The 24,504-nt window shown below is 42.8% G+C and overlaps 2 protein-coding genes across 7 annotated transcripts in view; one reads left to right on the top strand and one right to left on the bottom strand.

Moving 5' to 3' along the window:
* The first annotated feature begins 10,190 nt into the window (after positions 1–10,190).
* HSPA13 (heat shock protein family A (Hsp70) member 13) lies at positions 10,191–18,945 on the top strand. 3 transcript variants are annotated; one of them, XM_065676722.1, is made up of 6 exons: positions 11,193–11,333; positions 12,534–12,874; positions 13,532–13,745; positions 14,351–14,518; positions 15,532–16,128; positions 17,781–18,945. In XM_065676722.1, the coding sequence occupies exons 1-6, from the start codon at positions 11,309–11,311 to the stop codon at positions 17,840–17,842; spliced, it is 1,407 nt and encodes a 468-aa protein (XP_065532794.1). In that variant the 5' UTR covers positions 11,193–11,308; the 3' UTR covers positions 17,843–18,945. The 3 variants fall into 3 exon arrangements, with proteins under 3 accessions (XP_065532795.1, XP_065532794.1, XP_065532793.1); XM_065676723.1 differs by lacking the exon at positions 11,193–11,333 and adding an exon at positions 10,191–10,517 and having other exon boundaries at positions 15,532–18,945; XM_065676721.1 differs by having other exon boundaries at positions 11,194–11,333; positions 15,532–18,945.
* Positions 18,946–20,811: 1,866 nt separating this feature from the next.
* Positions 20,812–24,504, bottom strand: part of LOC136013200 (multidrug resistance-associated protein 1-like) — a 32,126-nt gene continuing 28,433 nt past the window's right edge. For all 4 annotated transcript variants that reach the window (XM_065676715.1, XM_065676714.1, XM_065676713.1 and 1 more), the window contains 4 exons: positions 24,150–24,308; positions 22,950–23,116; positions 21,785–21,979; positions 20,812–21,288 (listed from right to left, as the gene is read on the bottom strand). In XM_065676715.1, the coding sequence (XP_065532787.1) occupies positions 21,177–21,288; positions 21,785–21,979; positions 22,950–23,116; positions 24,150–24,308 (633 nt within the window). In that variant the 3' untranslated portion in view covers positions 20,812–21,176. The remainder of the gene's footprint in view (positions 21,289–21,784; positions 21,980–22,949; positions 23,117–24,149; positions 24,309–24,504) is intronic.

Below are 24,504 nucleotides of genomic sequence, written 5' to 3'. Positions count from 1 at the left end.
GATGAAGAAACTCTGCAGAAAATAGTTTCAAAATAGTATATTTTTACAGTGCTAGCTTCCACAACTGTATTAATGTGCAGTACAAACTTAATAAGCACTGCTAAATGCTGGTTTACCTCACCTTCAGTGGTGGGAGGTGAGGGAATATACATTTAAAGGGCTGTTTCAAAGCCTGCTTCAGTCTAGGAGAAGCAATGCATCAATTACAGCTGCATCAATTAAAATGCAGGAGAAATTAGGCAGAATAGATCCATTTAATTTTGGGTCCAGCCAGGATGCCAAAAGGCTTTTATCTCTTTTTCTGCAAATATGCCACGGGATTTTTCACCTCCAGCAAGACATCAGAGTTGCCTTCAGATGCTAAGCAAAATCTAGCATCTCCAGCTGCCCAGGGCCTCTTGGGAGGCGGCATGAAGTGGCTGACTGGAGACAGAGTGCCACCTACTGCGGCACCAAGCCCCATCCTTCACTCCAGGACTGCGCTGAGCCTGGCAGCACTTTGCTCCAAAATCACAGGCAAAACTCCCCTTGGCTTTGATGGACTGCGTTTCAAGCCATAAGGACTGAATCAGCCCCTTCCCACTTGGCTAGTGAGAGCCAACAGATCACAGCATGGTGGTGCAAAAGCATGTCACTTTGGACCTCATAGTACCAAACACACAGGACTGATGCTAGAGAGGACTTAATGGCACAAACTAACCTAGCACCTGTTTGTTGTAATAGTCTGTGCATTACCTCTTGCTTTTCAGGTAACCCGGCTATTGCACTGACAAGAAATCCACTTCTAGGGTGCTCTCTCTCATTATAATTTCAGATAGTGTAAAACACTTCTGTATTACATCAATTTAATATCTGATATGGCCTCTGTCATAGTATTATATCATACTCTTACAGGATGATGGACTCCAGTCTAATATGGCTGTTCCTTCTCTAACTACTTCAATCCTCTATTCATTTTTCCATTCAGATGGAACAGAGCCTGATCAAATAGAAAAGCAGACTGTTATAGTCACATAGAATAACTTAAATTTAATAGCAGACAGAACGTTTGTTCTATATTTAAAAAAAGAGATGGAAAATAGATGTGGAAAGGCACAACGGTGGTGGGTTAGAGCTGAATCACAGTTCAGCTGGTTAAACCACTATCCAACAAATGCAGCCTTTTTCTTTCCTCACAAGCAGTTTTATCCCCAATCCTGACTTTCTCAATTTTGTTTTGCTGTAAATACTGTTGCATAGATGGTTTTGAAATGAACTTTTTGGTTAACTGCTGAAAACGAGCCAAGAAGACATTACCAGACAGCATTATTGGCCTGTGCGCTCCCCCAAGAGGGGCAGGAACATGACTGTGTATATTTTGTGTGTAGAGCTCTCCGCTTGCTCGGCGAGCTGGAAAAGCTGGTGGTGCCACACAGCATGTGTGCAAAGGAGGCTGCAAAGCATGCAGCTGGATGGAAATCACCAGCAGGAGGAGCAGAGAGGTGGATAAGGTTCCCAGCAGCAACCACTTCCCCTAAGTCATTTAAAGCGTTTGTATTTAAAAAGAAAACTGCCTTCTTTTTTTCTTCCCTATTTTTGCCATCCTTCAGTATAGGATAGAGAAAGCTTCATGTTTCTGTAAATAGAGAAGGAAAAAAAGATAGATAAATACGCATTGTTTAAAACTGGGGTGGAGATGGTAAACTGATTTTCCTGACAAGCCCTCCATGAATTATCTCATTAAGATTATCACAGGCTGCAAACTAAACCACATTTTTCTTAGGACTGCCTTTTACAGGAAGAGCTCGGCTCCTAACTGTTTATCACACATTTCAGCTCAAATCTATCAATCTATCCTAAAAAAAATGAAGAGTTTTCTGAGAACTGGGGAAAGGTTTCAGCTACTAAAGCTTTTTGCCTAATGAACTTTCCAGAAAAAAAAATAAAAAAATAGGCTTTGCTTGTCCTGATCAGATTTTGGGGTCATGCAAGTGAACGCTAAAATATACAAAACAGCCACACAGAAACAGGTTTGTCCATAGCATTCTCACCCACACACAGGAATCAAAATGAAGAAACGGAATTACTAGCCTTCAGTGACTGCAGCTAACAGTCAACTCAGTGTTATTTTATGGGTGAAAATAACGCCTGTATGAAATCAAATTACCAAAGAGGTTTAACTATCTGGTTAAATCACACGCACCCTTTGGAACTATCCAGATATGCCGTATTTCCCCAGTATTGAGCCAGAATGTGTAATCCAAACAGCTGAATATTACTGTGTCCATAGACAGCATGATACAAAACTATTGTTTTGCTTTAAATGAATGTAACAACAACAAGGATACAGACACAGATCTTTAATTGGATTATTTATTACCAATGAAATAGCAAAACCTTTCTTTGCAATTTGTCTTTTGTTTTATTTTGCTGATATGCATATTGCAGGTACTGTAGGTGTGTAGCAGTTGCCTAACTATATTGAGTAACATATCGTTATGTATCCGTGTCTATCCTCTAGTTATTCTGTCGTACCTAACTGCTTCTGAAATGAAAGTATGGAAGATGGCTACCGTAGCACACAGCAGACAGAGAAGGACAGGCAGCACATTGTATTGTTCCTTGAATCCTTTTCAGCAAAGTGAGGGGAAAGTACTGATGTTGCATGATACGAACTGAATCTACGTCTCCTTGTGAGAGAGAGGACAGCTATGGTGGGACTAAACAGGTAAGATTAAAAAAAAAGTAGTAAGTTTGTTGTTCCTGCAGCTGAAGCTGTCAAGATCCTTAGGAAAGGGAACATCTGAAAGAATCGATGTCTTTCAGCTCTGCTCGCTTTGGGACCGACTGACAGCAAGAAAAGAGCTATTATCTGAGATGGGAAACATTTGAGGCTTCTCCAGAACATATGAAGAGATGCATCCTCTGTCCCAACAGTTCAGCAGAAATTAATACACTTCTGTTACATCTTCCCGAGGTTGCAAAATCCCTCCCTCGCACTGCTGTTTAATGGTAATTAGTGGTACTGTGGGAGCACCTCAGCATGCCGACAGCCTCAGCCCCTTTTGTGCTATGTGCTAAGAACAGCAAAAGAAAAAAGCAGTCCTGCCCAATGAGACTGTTTGCACATAGTCAGAAATGTTTCTTGGAACCACGACATAAACATACTGTTGCATTTTTATCAGTATTTTGTATTTGGTAAAAATATTCTGAGGCTTAAGGGCTCAGCGCCCACAAATATGCTGGCACACAGATTTTGCATATCTTGTAAAGTCTACTACTGTGTGCATATGCAAGAGCTGATTTTTCAAATGGGTAAAAGCATGCACTTGAATATCTGAGCAGCAGGACTGAGCCAAAAGCATGGCAATGAATTATTGGCTGCAAGAAGGTATTGATGCAATCCAGCAGACCTATACAATCATTCAAGAAAGAGAAAGGAAGCTGGCACAGTACTTTTATTTTATTGTGATTTTTACACAGAAAGACTCATTTCTGCTTCTGTGGATGGATCATTTTCTGTAGCAGTCCACACTTCCGGAATGGCTCTAACTTTACAGTATCTGCTTCTAACCAACTTCTCTCCAGGCTAAACAGACACTTGCTACTCACAAGACAGTGCATGGGAAGTGATGCTGAGAAAATAAGACATGCTGTGGCTAACAACTTTGCTTGTCTTGTAAGAGTAATCTGACTAATGTCGGAATGATTCCATCAATATTGTCAGAAATAGGTTTGAGAGCCCTCCAGGTATGTCGCAAGCCTTGGCACAGGCAACAACTGATGTGGAGTGGATGCCAATTAACCAGAGGTCCTGGGAAGGTACAAAGCAATGATAAGGACCTTGACTTAGGCTGATGATACTGAGTTTTCTTCTCTGTATTCTCAACATTTCTTTCCCTATTTCAGACCAACTAGAGTATGGAAGAGGCATTGTGGGATGCTGTCAAGTGTTGTTGGTTTCACATACCCCACTCAGAAATAAAACCAAACTGAGTTTGTGTAACGCTGATGAGCTTTCTCACATCTTAGTTGTACTGAATTACGTATCCATTAAACTGAAGTATGCTAAATATTTATACAATAATGACAACGCTGGTTCCTGCAGGACAGATATGTACTATAAAGATCATCAGTAAATGCCACTGCCACTTTGCTCAAACGGCAATTATAAATGAGGACACTTCTCTCCCATCAGATTTTTGCTGACCCTCCTTAATACAGATTCCTTTCCTTAAAAGAATGGAAGAAGGTTGATGTTTCTGTAAGCTGTCTTCAGTGGTGTTTGAGACATCTTTTTCAAACTGTATTTGGCCTCCGGGCTTGTTGTCTATTCTTGAGTTGCCAAGTCACTGAATTTCTGTCTTCCTCCTCTTCACACTCTGTAAAGAATACATGCTCTTACATACTATTTCTCCTGTATACTTGGATTAGAAATAATTTGGGCCATGGACTAGCTCTTCTATGAAAATAGGCATAGCAGAGTTGATTCTGGAGTACCCTAACACTGCTTATACATCATAACTGAAACAGATCTTCTGTGCCAGTGGAAAGATTCACTATAAAGGCCCAAAAGTTCTTAACCAGTGTACAAACCCCCTAAGGGACTGCAGGTGACACCTTCGAAAAGAACAAGTGTAAAACTGATATTCTGATACTTTTGCCTCAGTACCATATACTGCAAAACCTCTTCTTTGCCTGGGAAACTCACTGTTAAGGCAGCTATATTTGAGTGCATTCCTCTTTATCCTTTTGTTGTCATTTATAAGAGAGAAAATTGACAAGCCTGACTGACATCTGTATGTATTTCATAAACACAGCAACAATGTGGATGAGAAATGGCCTCCTGGGAGAGCGCTGGGACTCATGTTCATTATCATTATCACTATAATGATTCATACAGATGACGAGACTCTCAGCCATATCATCCTCCTTCTGCTCTAGGTTGCACTTTGCAACACCTTGTTGTCACCAAACAGTTGTACAAGCAATCAGTTTACCTGTCACCCCTGGAGTTACTGTGGTATTGTTCTCCCTGCTTCCACATTGCACACCGAAGTGGAGTAGATCATGGCTTATGTGCTACAGGCATCAGCACGGAACTAAGCCACAACTTGATTCAGCCCCACAAACACAGGCTGTCATGGCTGGGGAAAATTCAGCCAATCTCACAGCTGCCATTCGCACTTTGCCTTGCAGCACCTCCCCAAGATGGCACTACGGTGAAGCAGGAAGATCAATTCTGTTATCGGACCAGTAAGTGCCAAACCTGTTTTGTCTCTTCTATAGAAGGTCTCTGCTTTTATTTGTGTTTTTTTTTCTTTTTTCACACCACAGCAAGATGTATCAGCATGCAGACCAACTGAAATTCAAGTAGAGAAGTGGGAGCAAGACCAGTAAAAATCTCATTTCTCTTCCAGATGGTTTTTCCTGGACAGCTACTGGGTTACATTATAATGTTATCACTGCAACTGTATTCATGAAAGGGGAAATAGTAATTTCATTGTTAACCTCAAAATGATTTCATGAAGGTTCAGTGAAATGCGTATGTTAAGGCAATTAAATAAACCGTGATGAAAAATGAGACACCGTTTTCATGACTTATGCCTTTACAAGAATTTGGATAACGATTGCAAAAGGTTAATATGCTTTATAAGAATCCGCAGGTATCTGTCAAGCGCCGAAAGCGGGCAGGGGAAGCAACGCTGCATGGCAGAGACATCTGGTGGAAGCTTCTTGTACTTGTCTCTCGCCTCCTGGTACAGCTCTCCGGCGCTACGAATCCTCGGAGCAACCCCGAGTTGCTCCCGCTGCCCCTGGGGCTGGGGAATGGGTTTCTGGCTGATGAGGAATTCAGCGCACACCTACTTGGCAACGGCCAGTCAGCCACTCAACGGGAGCCACAAATCTTTAAGCTATGTGCTGGAATTTAAATGGAAACTTTTGCATCTAAATTGAAGGTTATACTCCTCTTCCAGCTGCCTGACATTGAACTGTCTGTCAGAGGAAGACTGGGCTCTGGTGACATCCTTCCCTTGCTCAACCATACACAACAGGAGAAGATCAATGTTTTAATTAGGGAAGGGAACTATCATAGAATCATAGAATAGTTAGAGTTGGAAAGGACCTCAAGATCATCTAGTTCCAACCCCCCCTGCCATGGGCAGGGACACCTCACACTAAATCATCCCACACAAGGTTTCATTCAACCTGGCCTTGAACACTGCCAGGGATGGAGCACTCACAACCTCCCTGGGCAACCCATTCCAGTGCCTCACCACCCTAACAGGAAAGAATTTCCTCCTTATATCCAATCTAAACTTCCCCTGTTTAAGTTTTAAACCATTACCCCTGTCCTGTCACTACAGTCCTTGACAAAGAGTCCCTCCCCAGCATCCCTATAGGCCCCTTCAGGTACTGGAAGGCTGCTATGAGGTCTCCATGCAGCCTTCTCTTCTCCAGGCTGAACAGCCCCAACTTTCTCAGCCTGTCTTCATAAGGGAGGTGCTCCAGTCCCCTGATCATCCTCGTGGCCCTCCTCTGGACTTGTTCCAACAGTTCCATGTCCTTTTTATGTTGAGGACACCAGAACTGCACACAATACTCCAGGTGAGGTCTCACAAGAGCAGAGTAGAGGAGCAGGATCACCTCCTTCGACCTGCTGGTCATGCTCCTTTTGATGCGGCCCAGGATACGTTGGCTTTCTGGGCTGCAAGCACACACTGCCAGCTCATGTTCATTTTCTCATCGACCAGCACCCCCAAGTCCTTCTCCACAGGGCCGCTCTGAATCTCTTCTCTGCCCAACCTGTAGCTGTGCCTGGGATTGCTCTGACCCAGGTGTAGGACCTTGCACTTGGCATGGTTGAACTTCATGAGGTTGGCATCAGCCCACCTCACAAGCGTGTCAAGGTCCCTCTGGATGGCATCCCTTCCCTCCAGCGTATCAACCGGACCACACAGCTTGGTGTCATCGGCAAACTTGCTGAGGGCGCACTCAATCCCACTGTCCATGTCAGCGACGAAGATGTTAAACAAGACCGGTCCCAACACTGATCCCTGAGGGACACCACTCGTTACCGGTCTCCAGCAGGACATTGAGCCATTGACCACAACATTTTGTGTGCAGCCATCCAGGCAGTTCTTTATCTACCGAGTGGTCCATCCATCAGTGACGTTCTCCATAATTTAGATGATGGGATTTCACTAAGGCTAAGAACCTGCTTTTCTCTAACTTAAAAACCCTGAAAATGAGGTTTCAGATTTTTGCATCTAAGTAAAACACCTCCCTTCTCATAGAGACACTGACTACATTCTCCCAAGGAGTGGATCCAACTCCGTCTCCCCCTTCCTCCTTCACAGTGGGAAAACAGCATGATCATACTAGGCTGCTGGGACTGCACTTTGCTCTGGCCATATCCCTACACCCTGTGTTTCAGTTTTGGATACTGGCTTGAAAATGACTGAGATGGCGCAGAAAGCACTCACTGAGTATACCCTAGGAAAGAGGAAGCCTGTTTCTGCATGATGGCAGAAAAGATGGCTTTGCAAGCTCAAATCCCTTTTCTCCAAATGTGGGAATACAGCTGATGCAAAGCATGCTACAAATGGGAACAAGCTGCATGTGATTACACACACACCGAATGCTTGAACTGTGTTTAGCACATCACAGGTCTACATTTTCAGCATTACTCCCCAGTGTAGCAGGTTTTTTCCTGTAGATACCAGTTCACATCTGATGGGAGACCGTTTTAAAACCAGCCTCTGCTCTTACATTGTAAGAACAACTCTCTCCCTCAAGCTACTTACAGACAAAACCATGTTTACCTCCACCTATCAAAGCACCAGAGGAAAACAACAGCCCCTCGAAGGAAATTAATCCACAAAAACCTTTTGAAATGTTACAAACAGCTTTCTACCAGACTGAACAGATGCACTAACAGGGGTAAACAAGCACTTCAACAAGACCCTCGGAGGGAGTTAGCTGCATGCCCACTTCCCACTCAAGTCAGTGGCAGGAGAGTGTTGAGGGCCAGTGGCAGGTGAGCGTTGAGGGCCAGGTGGGTGGTCACCAAGGGCCAGCTGACGCTACGCAGCCAGCACAGCCTAGGTACCCAAACCAGCAGATACCAGAAGCGGTTGCCCTGGTAGCCCATGTCACTGCAGCACCTCACTTACTCTCATTCAGCTACATCCTTTGAAGCTTTTTCAAAGGAGTAGTATGGGTCTGAACTTGCACTGCCCACCCTCAGGGGAGGATGCTTGAGTATATGCCCTGCCACAGGAAGTGTTTAAAGCATGTTGTTTCAGGAAAAAAAGACCACCTCTAACCACACTGCTGGATTTCCCATAAGGCAGTCTGTAGGGACGACCCATAGCTTTCCCGTCCCAGCAAAATAACCCTCTCCCTCTATTGACCAATGAATATTTAATCATTCTGTGCAAAATCAAGCCATTTTCTCCAGAAGCTCTGAACATTCCCTTCTGTTCCTAAACAACCCACTCCTGGTTGTAGCAGCTCCTCAGATAAGAGAAGGGAAATAGGTTTCACTCTCCTGGAGGAGAGGCGTGCAAGAGTAGGTAAAAGAAGCTGACAGAGGAGACACTCTGGGAATGTTAAACAAAAAAAAAAAAAAAAAAAAAAAAAAAAAAAAAAAAAAGCAAGCTCACTAGGATTAGTTCTGCTGATTTTGCAGATGCAAAAGAAGTCTGGCATCTCTGTACAGAGTCCAGGAGTATCTATGAGCAGGTCCTGATAGGTCATAGAGCAGATGCAGGGGAAAAATTAGGCACTTCTGACTTCATCTGAGCATGCGTCCTGAAGATCCAGTGTTGCCTTTAAGGGACTACAGAGTACAGACAATGGATCCAGCCTTCAAACTGCACAAAAGCCAAAAATGGCTACAGGGAGGGTGGTGGCTTCCAAAGAAGCTTCTGGCATAATATGTGTTTGCTGCACGGCAAGAAGGCTGCCGAGGCTCCCTCCTTGATTTGACTCCAGGCAGGCAGGCAGCCTGTGTGACTTTGCAGGGAACAGCCAGGCCTCTGGGGAGCCTGATTCAGGTGTGGAGTCCTTGACTGATACGCTAAACTCATTAAGTAGCTCTGTTATGAAGAAACAGAATGGAAACTATATAGGCGCTTGAATTCTGACCTTCAGCAGATATGTTATCAAAAGATCCCAATGTCTTTTAACCTCAAGAACAAAAACCAGAGCCTGGCCTATGCTTTAGAAAAGGAAGAAATCTCTGCAATAAGCTTTTGTATCAGTGTTTTTTTAAAAAAGCATCCCTACATATCTGCATTGCTTAGTGCAATATTTCACATGATCCCTATATATTAAAGTATCAGGTTGCCATTAAATATCAAGATTATGAGCAAAATCCACTTCAATTGTATGCCCTGTTTACACTAAACCTTTTTTTTTAATGCTTACCATCCACTGACAGTTGCATAAAATACAAAGCGCCTGCTCTAGAGTTATACAAGTGAGGAAATAGTGTAAACAATGATTGCAAGTTTTCCCCCACTTAAATAACTTAAGAATGATCACAATAACAATGGTCCCACTTCAAGAAACATGATTAAAGTATCCATGTCTTACGTATGGAAAAGAAATTAGTTAGAAACATCATTAGAAAACAGTCAGATCATGAGTCATTAAGAAGATTCAACCTTCTCTTCCCTTACTGGGGAGTTTCTGCCTTCTTGTGCTGAGTATGAACCACATCACTGTATGTATCTTAACCATAAAATGGAGGGTGCACACATTTTCATTATTAACTTAAAGTGGTGCTGCTTTTGGCATAAAGAAGAAACTTGTAAGAAGCAAGCTCCTGGAAATTAGTTCTGGGTTATGTGTCTTTCCATCACTTAGGAGAAACAAACATGCTAGAGATGGTAACTGCAGTGGAACTTAGCCTAACTTGTCTTCCACTATGCTATTGTTACCAGCTATTCATTTATGCCTATTGTCTATTAAAAAAAATAATAATCTTAAATTGCATTAAGGAAACATTAGATTCTCACCATTAATTCCTGCCTGAAACAGCACCTGATCTGCAAGAACCTGAAAATCTGCTCCTCCTTATGAGAGAGGGAGAGCTGACAAGAAGCAACCCACACTGTACTTCCTGCTGTATTTCCTGGGTTAAGTAAGTGTGCGCCTCGAGGAGGAACGCTAGGTATTCCAGGGTCCGGTTTCAGCTGTGTTCTCCTTGTCTAAATGTCAGCCGGGCAAGAAGGAACTCTCTCCTCACCACTGATAAAGAGCTGCCGTGGCTGTCTCGCTGTTGAAAGAACGCTGATAAGTTGCAAAACTCATTAGAGCACTTCAGGGAGAGGAGATTAAGCGTTTTTAAAATGGAAAGTGCAGCCTCAGCGCAGGAGACCCTGCCGCTCTCTCTGGAGACAGCATCACAGAGCAGATGAAACACAAACCCTCTGCTCCAGCTTAATGCCGTGTTGGATCAAGGCCCCTTCCCCGGTGCCGGGAGGTCTCGGTCTGGCGCCAGGACGGGCGCTGGCAGCAAACGGCAGGTCAGGTCTCTGAGCAGGGGCTTTCCTCGTCCAGGGCCAAGGCCGTTCCCCCCCAAGCAGCCGGCGCGCCTACAGACGGCCCGGCCTGCAGCAGCCCCGCTGTGTTGTGCGGCAGCGGTGGCTCTGCGATGAGCGCCAGTGCCAGGGCTGTGAGGGCAGCTGCCCGCCTCAGCGGCAGGCTCTCACACACTGGGTGGAGTGTGCCGGAGCCTCTTTATCATTACTCCTGGGTGCCAGCAATAACGATAATCGATAATCGCGATAATTACTTTTAAACGGTTAACAGCGTTACTGTGCGCTGGCTTGGCGGCGCCACATCTACGGTCTCTAACGCCTCACGCCGGGAGGAGCCCGCTGGCTCGGAAAGGAAGCGTCCCTCCCCGGCACCGCCGCACGCTGCCTGCCCGTGCCCAGGGCATGCGGGCGCCGTGGCTGCCGGTCCTAACCGCCCCGGGCACCGTGCGGGCCCCGCCACCACCATGGCTGCCAACCGAACTACCGCTCCCAGCGGCCATCGCGACCGCGTTAGCGCCGTTAGGTGTGACCCGCAGCCTCTCTCTGATGACCTCCTTCTCATCCCATTGGCTGGTCAGCCGGAAACGGCCGTGCCCCTATGCCTACTGGGAGTTGTGGTTTTCCCGTCCACTACGGTACACCAGCTTGGGCAGGGCGGGCGGGGCGCGCGTACCAGCCGTCCCGGCGTGCCGTGCGGCGGCCCGCCCCGCCCCGCCGCCCGGAAGGAGCCGTCAGCAGTCGGTGTAGGCGGGTGCGCTCGGAGCCGGCCGGCAGCGATGGCCGGGCAGATGGCGGTGCTGGGTGAGCGGGGCTGGGGGCCTGTCCGCTCCCGGGCGGCTGAGGGGACGGTGCCAGGGTTGAGGTGAGGGGCGGCGGCGGCACCGGCGGAGCGCTGGTCGCTCCTGCTCCGCCCGTGGTGGCCGCCGCTTGGCGGGCCTTAGGCACCTCCCGTCACCCTGCCTCGGGCTGGGGCCTTGGAGGAGGCCGCTGGTCCCACGGCGGGGCTTGGCGGGGCTGTCGTAGCCTTGCCCGCTTTGTCACCGCCGTCAGGCGGGGTTCCGTGCGGCCGGCGCGGAGTGTCGCCCTGTGGGGAGGGCCGTATCGCGAAGAAAGGGCTTGCGAAATTGGCGGCTGAACGTAAACCAGTTCTTGTGTCACTGGTCTGTGTGAAGTGCAGCTGCGCCCGCCCTGCCCTGCCCCGCTGGGGAGCAGGGCTTATCCACTCCTCGAAACTTCAGCTGTTCAGAGTGCTTCCTGAGATTTTGTTTGTTTATTGGCGTTTCCCTCCGTCCCTTCCTTCCCCCACCACCACCTTTGCTGAGGCGTTATTAGGTTTTCAGGTTTCTTGCTTTGTTAGTTGAACATATGTAAAATAAGATTTTAAAAGCAATCTATTTCACACTTAAAGTACTCTACCCCTTGATTTCAAGGTGTAGAAAAGATTCAGAGATGTGGGAAGATACTCTCTGGGGGCTATGACAGAACCAGGAGGAGTTGGCATGGGTTTGCATCTCCTTATGTTTAGACTTCTGTTGAAGCTGGAGGAGATGTTTGGGTTGGGAGTTTGTCATTTCACTGTCATTTTGTGCAGCCTCATTAACTAGATGTCCCTTAGGGAGGGATCACTCATAGGCAGTTCCCTTTCAAATACTAATTAGCCTATTTCTGAAGTACCTTGCTCAGAGAAAAAGAATTATTGCAGGGTGGTGATATTGTCAGTTTTGCTGTACCTCTTGGGCTTTTTAAAGTCTCTGTAGTGTTTAATGGCTGGGACATTTGACTCTTCTAACCACTTTTTGTTGGATTAAGAGACCTGAATTTGCTGGTGACCTTTCAGGAAACTGAAAAGTAATTGAGTAGCTGAACAGGCTTAAGGGCATGAAATAAAGCCGCATGAAGTGTAATGCATAATACTGTTCTGTATTAAATAAGTGTTAATATTCACTGGCTTGTAAGTTTGCAGCAGTAGCTAACCCTATTTTTTAAAACTCTGTGTTTCAGGTTCAGCTGTTTTGGCTCTCCTGTTAGCTGGCTACCTAGCACAGCAGTACTTACCAATGCCTGCACCAAAAGTAATCGGGATTGATCTTGGCACAACTTACTGCTCTGTTGGTGTCTTTCTTCCTGGAACAGGGCTGGTGAAGGTTATTGCAGATGAAAATGGGCACAACAGCATTCCAAGTATAGTCTCTTTCACGGACAAAGGTGTCTATGTAGGATATGATGGCCTAGAACTGGCTGACTCAAACCCTCAGAACACCATATATGATGCAAAAAGATTCATTGGGAAAATCTTCAGTTCGGAAGAACTGAAAAGTGAAAGTAGCAGGTATCCCTTTAAGGTGAGTAGCCTTCTCCTTCAGTTCTCGCCAAGCAGTAAGCTATGGGATGCTTGAAACATGTAGTAAGTAACGAGCTTGTCTGACCTTGAGTCACTTGGCTAAATCGTACATGTCTGAAGACCGTAAGAGGTATCCATAGAGGGGAAGAAGAAACGGTTGTAGAAGCGGCATATTTCTGCATGGGAGCTGATAGTGATTTTCCAGAGGACCCGTTCCTCTACTGTGAAATCTGTTTCTGGGTAACCCTCCAGCCTGTTTTCTTAAAGGATAAATTTCAACTTGAAATTCTCACTGTGAAATTGCTGAAACTTCAGCTCCCCTCGTAGTCTAAAAAAGTCTAATGATTAAAAAGCATTACTTTTATCTTTGAATGGGGTGTTGAAGCTTTCACGCAGTCGCTAGGTCATAACTTTGTTTTTTAATGTGTCTTACATGGGCACAGAGGGAATCACTGCTTTGGGTATACTTGGATCCCTTAAGTCATGGTTTGCATAGTACTCATAGTCAAGGAATAGAAGTGACTCGGGAAGTGGAAAAGCACATTTATATTTTTCCAGAATACAGACTATATGCAAATAAAACATTTGATGGGAGCAGGATGGGAGACCATAAGAAGGCGGCTTCTTACATGTGGGTTGTGTTGCTTTTTCCTCTTAGATTTTCAACAACAATGGATCAGCTGAATTTTCTTTGACAACTAATGAAACCTTTCGCATCACTCCAGAGTATATTGGCTCTCGGCTGCTGCTGAAATTGAAGACAATGGCAGAAGAATATATTGGCATGCCTGTTTCGAAGGCAGTCATCTCCGTGCCAGCAGAGTTTGATGAAAGGCAACGGAATTCAACCATTAAGGCAGCTAATATTGCAGGTGATGCATCCTTATTCTGGTGTTTTTCTAGGAAATCTTAAGGTCTGTTTCTCCAACAGTAAAGTCTTTGGGGAGGGTATAGGCACAGCAAATCATTGATGGAGGACCTCAGAAGGGATTTTTTGTTTTTGCAGACCATTAACCATGTTGCGAGGAACAGCAGAGAACTCCTGGGTACCAGCTGGTGCAGCAAATTAATGCAGATGTAGGTAGCTAGAAGAAGTAAGTTTTGCTTCAGGGATAATAGTCTTTTTGGCAGTCTCCAAATAGAGAGTTGGTGCAGAGCACCCGCTGACAGTGATTTAAACAGAAATAGAACATGTCAGTCTCCTTAGCAAGATTTCTGTGGAAGAAATGTGTTTGGGCAAATCATGGTTCATGACTTCACCCTGATGGTGAAGGAATACTGCTTTAGGCTTGAGTATGGAAAAGAGTTCATCAAGTATTACTGCTTAGAAAACTATTTCCTTTAGATCTGACATTTTACTTAAGTTTGGTTAAAAAAAAACAACCAACCAGCTTATGGTATATGTCATTATGATGTGAGAACTGCACTTTTCTCAGATATATACCTGATTCTTGCTTGGTATCTTTGCTCTTTGCAGGGCTAAAAATTTTGAGAGTTATCAATGAACCCACAGCTGCAGCTATGGCTTATGGACTCCACAATGCTGATGTGTTTAATGTTCTGGTGGTGGATTTGGGTGGAGGAACTTTGGATGTGTCTCTGTTGAACAAGCAGGGAGGGATGTTCCTCACACGAGCCATGGCAGGTGAGAAAAACTCTTTACTTCCTCAAGGAGTGGGGGAAAAATAAAAGGTGCGCCTAAAGTCACATTATAGGGGCTTTTAAAACATACCAGCCTTGTTGCAAAGTGTTCTCTGAATGTGTTCTCAGCTGCCTTTCATGCACAATTAACTTTGTGACTACAGTGCTAACTGCTTGTGTTGCCTTCAGTTTTGATACGAGCTGCTGCTCAGTCCAGTATGAGTGAACAGCAAGACATAATTCAGCAGGTTCATTTAGACAGAGACCCACTAAGTGAATTCCTGTTTTCAGTCAAAAAAAAACCCCAAATGGTGAAAGCTTTGAGAATATTGTTCAACATGGATGAAAGTCTGCAGGTCATTTCTTTTTAGCTCTGTTGAATGGAAAGCAATTGTTTTGAAAGGCTTTGGAAACACAGTACAAGAGTATTCTTTCAGTAGGAACTGGTTATGTATTTTCTGCTTTAGGCAAGGTATATACATGTACTTCAGTGGCATGTGTTTTTTCATGTGGGTGCATGAAGATGTTGAATAACTTGAAACTGGTAGAACAGTAATCCTGATAAAGCCCTACTGTGGAAGTGCTAAGAGAAAAACTCATTCCAGACAGAGAGAGAAATGAGCTGGGAAAACAATTTGCTGTGAGAGATTGCACTTTAATCACAGCGTTCCAGCTCAAAATTTGTCATTACAAGGTTTCTTCTTCAGAAATACCTCGGAGTTCACAGCCATGGCTTTTTCCTGTTAGAGTGTAGCAGAGCAGTTCCAAGGGAAAACCATTGAGGGGGGCAGATTTGTTGCTAAATAAAAATCTGGAAATTACTACCCATCACATGTTCTTCAGTGGACAATTAATGAAATCTATTTTCACAGTTCTGTTTGCTCTTGTGTTATGCTTATGGTCCTACTGTCATTGTTCTGGCCCTCAACCACCATCTCCCAGTAAATGAAAAGATGTGTGCTGCTTTCTGAAGCTTTGAGAGTGATGTGTCTGATGCCTTCTATTCTGACGTTTCAGGTAACAACAAACTTGGAGGACAGGATTTTAATCAGAGGTTGATGCTGTATTTATACAATCAGCTCCATCAAATGTATGGTTCCCTGCCAACAAGAAAAGAAGAAATACATCGCCTCAGACAGGCTGTGGAAGCAGTTAAGTTAAATCTGACTGTTCATGAGACAGCTACGCTAAGGGTGTTGTTGACTATGCCAGAAAGGAAGCCTACAAAAGACCTTCCAGATAGTGAGGTAAAACCAAACAATGTGGTGAAAGACGAGCCTTCACAAAAAACAGGAGACCTGAAAAATCCTGGAGACACCTCAAAAGTAGAGAACAACTTTGTCAAAGTTGTGTTTGAAACAGAAATCTCTAGGAAGCTGTTTGAGACGTTAAATGAGGACCTTTTTGAGAAGATTCTTGTGCCCATTGAACAAGTGTTGAAGGATGGCCACCTCCAGAAAGCAGAAGTGGATGAAATTGTGTTAGTGGGAGGCTCCACCCGGATACCTCAGATACGCAAAGTTATTCAGGATTTCTTTGGAAAGGAACCTAACACCTCCGTAGATCCCGACCTAGCAGTTGTAATGGGAGTAGCTATCCAAGCAGGAATTGTTGGTGGGTCCTGGCCTCTTCAAGTCAGCGCTATAGAAATTCCTAATAAGCATTTACGGAAGACTAATTTTAACTGAAAAGAAACTCTTGCCTATTGCATCCCACCTCTCCAAAAGGTGCATCCCACCTCATGGTGCATACTTAGCTGACTGGTGGTGGAGCCTAATCTTAGCCGTATTGTATTAGGTTTTTATCTGTTGCAGTTAGGTGTCCCTGGACACCAAACTGCGTTAAAGATAGAAGTTATTTTAAAGGTACAACTGATTTCTGAAGTTCTAATGAAAATGCCAGTGGTGACACACCTATGTTTTATTGCTAAATTTTCTTAGCAAGTCCTGTAGAGGTGTATGTTTAAAATAAAAAGGGAGTGTGGCCAAGGTGACAGGTAACATGGTTATGGTACTGTAGGTATTCCCAGGTCCAATATATTTACCTTGAAAGAATGTGAAGCAGTGTTAATGCACATAGCACTAGCAGTGTTCAGCTTAAATTTATTTATTAAATTGAGTCATTTGAGCTTTTAAGCACCTTTCTAAAAGGCATGTTGCAGCTTGAATGAAACTTAGGCATTCACTTGATTCTTCTGCTGTTCATAACAGCATAATGGTATTGCTGAGGCTGTATGGCAAATTATCTCATGTTTCAGCCAAACCATATGAAAACCTGTGCCCTTGCTACTGTAGTGTTACTTAGTGTGTCTGTAAGGGCTTACTTTAGATCTGGTTTTGATGGTTGTCATACTGGTTCTGCTGTTGTACCACTGATGTTCTCCACAGACAACAAGGACGTATTGCCAGCTACATATACCTCCCCCTGCCTGATTTGAAAACTGCCATAATTTTATATATATCAAAGCCACAGCTGAGTATCTTCCCTTGAATTTGACCAACACAAATTTCATTGTTGCGCATCTACAAGCGCTTTGACATCTATCCCCGGAGTACCCCAAGCTGTACGGTTCTTGGGGAGCAGGTGTGGGGCAGAAGGGATGGATTGTCTGATGAAGTCTAGTTCCTGTAGTCCTAGTAAATGACAATTCACCCAACTATTTCACACTTTGTAGCTTTTATCTCTGATTTAAATTGTTTTGTAATCCCACTCTACGCTGAACATAGATCAGAGATTGTAGCTGTTCTTTTGGGAAGGAAGCAAGGTGTGTAACTTGGGATTTGAGGCAGCACTTTTTAGGACTTCATTTTAGGCAAATGGTTTGCTACCAGCTATCTAGAAGATGCATGAGAAGAAAATAATGATCTGGAAAAAAAAATGGTGACAGTTCTCTTTGGAGGCTTAAATCAATACTTAAAGGCCAGTTGAATTATTGTACCTGTAGAACTTTCTATAATGAAAACACATCATTCAGCTTAGAAACGAACCCAGACTTTATCAGGAAAGCTCTAGTAACAGGTGGTTCTAAACATCTTGTATTCTGCAGAATAATTTTGTTTGTATTAAACTTGCCAAGATAAAGTGTGGGGCTTAGATTTATTGTTTAACATGTAGTTATATTAAAATAGGCTTGTTATTCTCCTGGCAGCAGGCCTTATTTATGTCACTGCTGTAAATCAAATGTGCCAGTTCAGCTGTTTGCATAGGTGTTGTCTAAACATGTCTTCGACGTAATCTAATTAAAAACCTCTTAAATTGAATCACAGTTGCATGCAACCATTCCATCAGCATTGTTTCACTTCACAGAGGATTCCTGAAACGCTGCTAACATCTGCTTCATTTCCCTGAGCTGAAACCGCAGTGATTTTTTTTCTCATTTGAGGATTTTTTTTTCCTCTGTACCTCTTTCAAAGCGACCCTGTCTACATCTGTATGGAACCTCCAGTATCTGAAACTGCTTCATTGAAAGAAGTGCCTCTTCAGTGAAATCCTTGATGAATGGCAATAGACAATATGGTTCTCATAAGCAGTTGCTATTTGGGGCCTTTGCTTTGCAAATCCAAATGTATGTGTTGGATTCAACACATATTCCAGTGTCTTTGGAGTCCCTGTGGCCTTTTGCCCTGCTGTGAATTCATTTCAAAGTCTACTGGAGTTACAGTAGGCCTTCAGTCTTCATTTTTTTGAATGCACTGTGTAAAATGAGCAGACCTGTGTAAAAATAGAAGCATGTCACAGTGAAATTATTAAAAGCTTTCTGCAGTTCTGGGACAAGGTAGGTAAGAGTGGGAGAAACTTTTAAACTGTTACACTCAGTGCAAATAAATGAAGTGGTTTTTTTTTCCTTTCACATGCTCCTTCAGTCTGGAGGAGTTAAATCCCTTTCAGTGTTAATCTGGGAGTCAGAAGGGAAGGGCAAGTTGTTTACTTGTTAAAAATGTTAAATTCACAAAAGGGTATTTACTCAGATTTCTGTACAAATGTTTGGGGTTTTTTTAATAGAGAAATTACTGTACATTGGCTATCTCACAGTGCATCTTTATTTATTAAATAACTTTCCTGAACTCTGCAGTCAAGTTATTTATTTTGTAGCTTTTGGGTTTAATACTCTACTTTGGCACATTGAATTTTAAAGATGACTCCACTTTACTAAGTGGCTATTTCCAGGTATGCAAGTGCACTGCTTACCTGTCTCTCTTTAAAGAAATTCATATTTGAAGGCTGAAATCTTTCTACAGTCCTTGAAATCTCAGTATGGTTGCCTGTGGTGGTAGGTATGTAACAAATTTATATAGCTAAAGCTTGTTTTGCAAGTTGAAATTCTGAAAGTCCAAGATGCCTAACCAATTGTATGTTCCAATGCAGATGATGAAATGCATTTTATAAATAACCTTTTAGAATGTTTTTAATAAAAGCAGTTTCTGTCCCTTGGATGCATCTTTGTTTCAGTTTCTCAGGGAAAACTGTAACAGCGCTGTTAGAGAATCAGGTCCTAATCCCTCAGGTTGTCAAGGTGTTGCTGGAGTGACAGATCTTCCCTGGGATATGACACACGCAACTGGGAGGAACTGGGGTATGAAGGTGAAAAAGCCCTTTTCTCCTCAAGCTGCAGTTTGGGGTGGGGGAACAGAACTGAGAAGAAAAGTGCAGGTTAGTACAAGGAAATCAACTATGGCTGCAAAATGTGGAAATGTGTATATTCCAGCAAGGAAAAAAGGGGTTTCCCCACAGCTGTCCAGTTTCTCCCGTGATACTGCCAGGAAAGTACAGAGCAAGGGCTAGAAGAAGGGCTGAGGGAAGGAACACCTGAAAAGATGCCGCCTGTGGGATTTTTGAATGCTGTGGGGAGGAAGTTGAAGCAGAGCATGAGCAGGATCTGCTTCGTGCTTCTCCCTGTGAAAAGAGTCAGGGTGTCCTTCTAAGCCTCATTCTTAGACTCTGCCCTTGACACCCTGGCTGTCCCACCCTTCCTTTCCCTAACCCAAGCAACCTACCTGGAAAAGGAGGCCAACCAGTAGCTCCTCAAAGGGATGAACAGTTGTGTCCCTTGTATTATCCCCAGCCAAATGAAGCTTTCCTGCCCTGTCAGAAGGCCCTTTGAGCACAGCCCAAGCACCGCCTGAGAGATCTTGGCAGTTACTGGCCCATATGGGGCAAAGTCACAGGTGGTGGGTGCCTGTGAATAGCCCCACAGGATGAGACTAGAGTCTTAACTCCAAATGCAGGAGAATTGCTGTTTGGAGGAGACAGGGCAGGAGGTAAGGTGTGAGCTCTGAAGATACTGATGGCCTCACTTGGGGGAAAGAAGAAAGCAGAGGTGAAAAGCAGAAAGCTGTTCTCTCTCCTGAGAAACATTCTCTCACACTAGTCTCTCCAGGACTTTCCGAAGGTAATAGTTACCTGGGCAGGGTTGTTCCTAATCTAAAATCGTTTTGTGTGACAGTATATTTAGTTGTGGTTTGCAGCCACTAGTACTCTGTGATGATGGTACTGTGTAACGTAGGAAGACAGGTTTTCTTTTTTACCTTCAGGAGAGGACAGAGAATCACTTACCTTCACTACAGCAGAATCACATCTTTGAGGAACTTTCTTCAGAGAGCCCCCATTGCTTCTCACCACCTTTCTAAAACAGCAAATATGGCTTGCTTGCTATCAGGCTAGAAGTTAAGATCCTACTAGATAGTAACCAGGTGTCACGATAAAAGTAATATAGCAGGGCTGTAGCCTGAAACTATATTCATGTACCTTGTGGGTTTTTTCTATTTTTTTTAAAGCAGTTGCTGGGATCTTTTCTTAGGCTAAGGCTGCAGTGATTCAGTGGGTATTAAATTTGAAGAGTTACAAGGACTGTAATAAAAATGAAAATTAATATTTATGTGGCCTAGAGAAGCACAGGCATGTTCACCTGACACTTTCAGTACACGTACATAACCTGCTCTGCTGCTGAATTAGTACTGAGGTTTGCATAAAACCTACTAGCAAGGAGATAGCTGCACCTGACAGTTTTTCCATGTCACAATGTGATTTTCGTAATGCTCAGATACGTTAGATGTGGGCTTCACTTATATGGAATGTTTTTTCAGTTATTCAGAACTCATAAGGTCAAAAGGCAAATTAATCTAATCCAATGTGCCAAATTTATTGCCTCAAGAATTACCCAAGTACACATGCAAATATGCATGTTCTAAAAATCAGCACCAAGTGACATCTGCCTATATATCCACAGAATACGCAGTTTTGGGCTCTATGAATTTGCAATCATAATTAAGAAGTAAATGGGCACAATGTCAGAGCAACTTAATGAAATACTATTTTTAATTAAAAACTGTGTGTGAACAACAAGATTTATTTTTCAGTCCACATTTACTAGTGCAACAGTTAAAATATGCCATGAAAATTACTGCTTCACTCTGTTGTTCCAGTGCCAGTATGATCAAAATAAGTGATTTGCATAAAATCAGACAAGATTTTAAGAAACCTGATCAATATATACAGATTGTAGTTGTAGTAAAAAGCAAGGCTGTGAGCAGCTTTTGAGCAAGCTAGTCATTTCAAATGGAATATAAAATACTCCATATATATGTGGAATGCCAGATATCCCTCCAGTGTTTAATGGAGTAAGGAATTCTTGTCTTCATTGAGTATTAATTCCTTAGTTTTCTTTATCTTCTTATCCCAGCCTCTGCAACCATTTCAGAAAAGGCACCTTTCTGCTGTAACAGATTATGTGGTGTATCATACTCTAGAATCCTTCCAGTGTCCAGAACAAGCACTCTACAATGCAAAACCAGAAAGATTACAGGAGGAGAAAAATCAGCTTTTCAGCTATAGTTTACAGTCCTAATACAGGTATCTCTGGGTAATAGGAACTCTTAGAAGAATTACCATTGCCTTAGGTAATTCATTGGTTTCTAAAGTTAAAAACTCCTATATTAAAGAAAACAAACAAAAACTTTTGGAAGTGGCATTTTTGCTTAATTGGAAAAAACGCTGTAGTACATATATACTCTATACAATTAAGTGGTCTTAATAGTAGTTTATGCCTGTACCTTAGCAGTAAAGATATTAATTTTGTAATTAGAAGGGGGAAACAGAACATACATATTGATATTTAGTTAATACTGATGCTCAAGACTTTTGGGATACTGTGGATTGTACAGATACAAAGATAATGTAAAAAATGTTGGAGCGCAAACTTCAGTAAGTCTGAAAACGGTTACATTTAAAGGAAGCCATTTATTTTTTAAATGGCTTACCAAAACTTACTCACCTCTCCGAATCCATGACTGTGTGTAACCTATGGGCTATGGTTAATATTGTGCAGTTGTGAAACTCTCTTTTGATGGTGGACTGCACCAAGTTGTCTGTTTCCATGTCAACAGAAGCTGTTGCCTCATCTAGGACCAGGATTTTTGTCTTTCGTAGCAAAGCACGGGCCAGGCAGACTAGCTGTCTCTGCCCAACACTGTTAAAAATACATGTGAGAAGATCAGGTTAGGAAAGGGAGAACAATATAAAGCTGATATTCTCTTCTATCTTACTTAACAATGTTTTATACTTCTGACAAGACTAGTGAAATATGTTCACCTTGTTTTGAGAGTTTTCCTTTCTTCTTACTTGGCATACCAATTATAGTTAAGATGTGACTCTTTAGTACCTGTGGCTGAACTTCAGAGCATAAACCTAGTCTTGCCTTCCATTTCCACATTCACATTATAATGGGAATAAACCAGATGATGGAGACCTAAACCATTTTCTAATAACATTCATTGCAAAAGTCTGGATACTCCTATATGTTAGCTGTGGTGTTTGCCTTCTAGAAACTTCCTCCTGAAAATGATCTGCCAAAAAAATTCAAGCTGCTATTCAGAAAGCTCCATCTAAGACTTGCCCCTTAGCAGAAAAGCAAAAAGCTTCAGTATTTGTCTCCTTGAGCTTAGAGCCTTTTTATTTCAAGTGTCACCTTCCTTGCATAACTATGGGTTAATGTTTTACAAGGAAAAAAATCAGGTGCTTAGGTGTTTTGCCTAAGCAAATAAAGCAAAGGCCTAAGCTCTCTGCAGTTTTATCTTCTTTCCATGTTCAGTGCTTTACTGTTTTTTCTTTTTTAGTATGAATCAATGAGCACTTTTGTATCCAGCTCTAATTAGAAAGTGCATGAATTGCCACCCTCCCACACCTTTCTTTACACCTATTCATACACTTGAGCTTAAAATAGTCTACTTGCTGGGCTTCTCATACAGCACAGGCCAGAGGTCTTTATACAGTTGTGAAGAGTTGGCCACCTCAAAGAAACACATACTACCAGAATAATTCTACTTAGAATGACAGGAGAAGTGTCATTATACTGATACTTCCTGAATGAAATTCTCTGGAAGGAACATAGTTTTACAGTACCAGAAAATAACTGCAACAGCAGTTTCTTGTTTATGTACCTGAGATTTTCACCACCTTCTGAAATCTCATGAAGGAGTTTCTTTGGGAGTGACTGGACAAAATCCTTTAAGTGACACAGTTCCAATACTTCCCACAGTTCAAGATCAGAGTGTTTTGCAAGTGGATCCAAATTTGACTGCAGTGTCCCAGAAAACAAGATGGGGTCCTAAATAATAGCAGAATGTAAGTGCACAATTCCAACACAAACTTAAAACAGCCTGCTGTAAGTCCTTGCATTAGCATAGCAAACTCGGACAAATAATTTTGGAAAAGCAGACAAGGATTTGAAGGAATATATACATGTTTTTTCTATTCAGCTCATTTTTTGGAAGAGCCATGCTTTTTTTATTTAAATATTAGCACAGTCTATGCTAAAGACAGACAGCAAGTATTACCAGGGTTAAAGCTCCAGAAAAGCTAGGGAAAAAAAAATAGACCTTCCTTTGGAAAAACATCAGATAAATTTCTTGTAAGTGATGTTAACATCACACATGCACAAAAATGGGTTTATGAATGGCATTCAGGGAACATGCAGAAGGTCTTCAGGTGACCACTAAATATGTGTTCAAGGTTTTCCTTTATCCTAGAGCATTTCAATGTTAAGTCAGTGTACCAGCACAAACACAATCCTAATGATATGTGAACTAATCTTGAGTTTCCTGCCCTGTTCTGAAGTAAGCAAGGATGGCTTTACATGACAGACTGCAACAGATTAGCCGAAATACCTATTACACAATTTGTGTATACATTACTTTATTCCCTACAGCCTTCAGACATATTTAGAGTTATTTTAAATATTTTGCCTTCAGGTGGGACTTGAAAACACCATGTGTAGCATGAGCTATTCCAGCTAAGCCTGTTAAACTAAACCTGCCATTATAAAAACTATGTGGTCACCCTGTTTTGAAGCTTCTTCCATGTAATTGCCAACATGCAGTTGTGACGTTTTTCAGGATAGCATTCTGCTAGCAGTACTGAAGACTACTGGCTAATCAATAGCTGAGATCCTCAAAAATTCAATTCTAAAACCCAATAGGCCATAACAGAACCTGGTTTCAAAGATTAATAAATTTCTACTGGAGTTTTATGCCTCTGTCTCTTGGCAGCCTGTTTCTTGCAATTCAGGGTTATAATTTCTTCCCCCAAAATAAGTGTCCTGTGTTATTAAAAAAAAAAGTTCCCTCTAAAACACATCTCACCTGCGGAATAATATTAAGATTTCCACGTAGGTCATGGAGTCCAATAGTTGATATATCAATTCCATCGATAATTATTTTGCCCTCGGATCCCTCTAGAACTCTAAACAAGCAATTTGTGAGTGTTGATTTACCAGCTCCTGTTCTTCCAACAATTCCAACCTGAAACAGAAAGTTTCCTGATAAAGACTATAACTTTCCATGCGACACATTCTATATGAAAAATGATGAGTGAATTCAGTTTCAACTTTCAGTTCAAAACTTCAGTCTCTTTCACCAACATGCAATCCTATAGGTCGATAAAACTGTTTAAAACTCACTTTTGGAACTTGACTCGCAATCAAGAACGCTCCCTCAG

The sequence above is a fragment of the Lathamus discolor genome, chromosome 4, assembly GCF_037157495.1.
Source record: "Lathamus discolor isolate bLatDis1 chromosome 4, bLatDis1.hap1, whole genome shotgun sequence".
Lineage (NCBI taxonomy): Eukaryota > Metazoa > Chordata > Aves > Psittaciformes > Psittacidae > Lathamus > Lathamus discolor.
The sequence above is the reverse complement of the archived record's forward strand: the minus strand, read 5'-3'. Positions and strand labels throughout refer to the sequence as shown.

Excerpts from the sequence above, each read along its gene's own strand:
- HSPA13 (XM_065676721.1), top strand. The coding sequence starts at position 11,309 with ATGGCCGGGCAGATGGCGGTGCTGG. Across the intron at positions 13,746-14,350 it reads TAAGGCAGCTAATATTGCAG|GGCTAAAAATTTTGAGAGTT; the intron begins GTGATGCATCCT and ends TGCTCTTTGCAG. Across the intron at positions 14,519-15,531 it reads CCTCACACGAGCCATGGCAG|GTAACAACAAACTTGGAGGA; the intron begins GTGAGAAAAACT and ends CTGACGTTTCAG.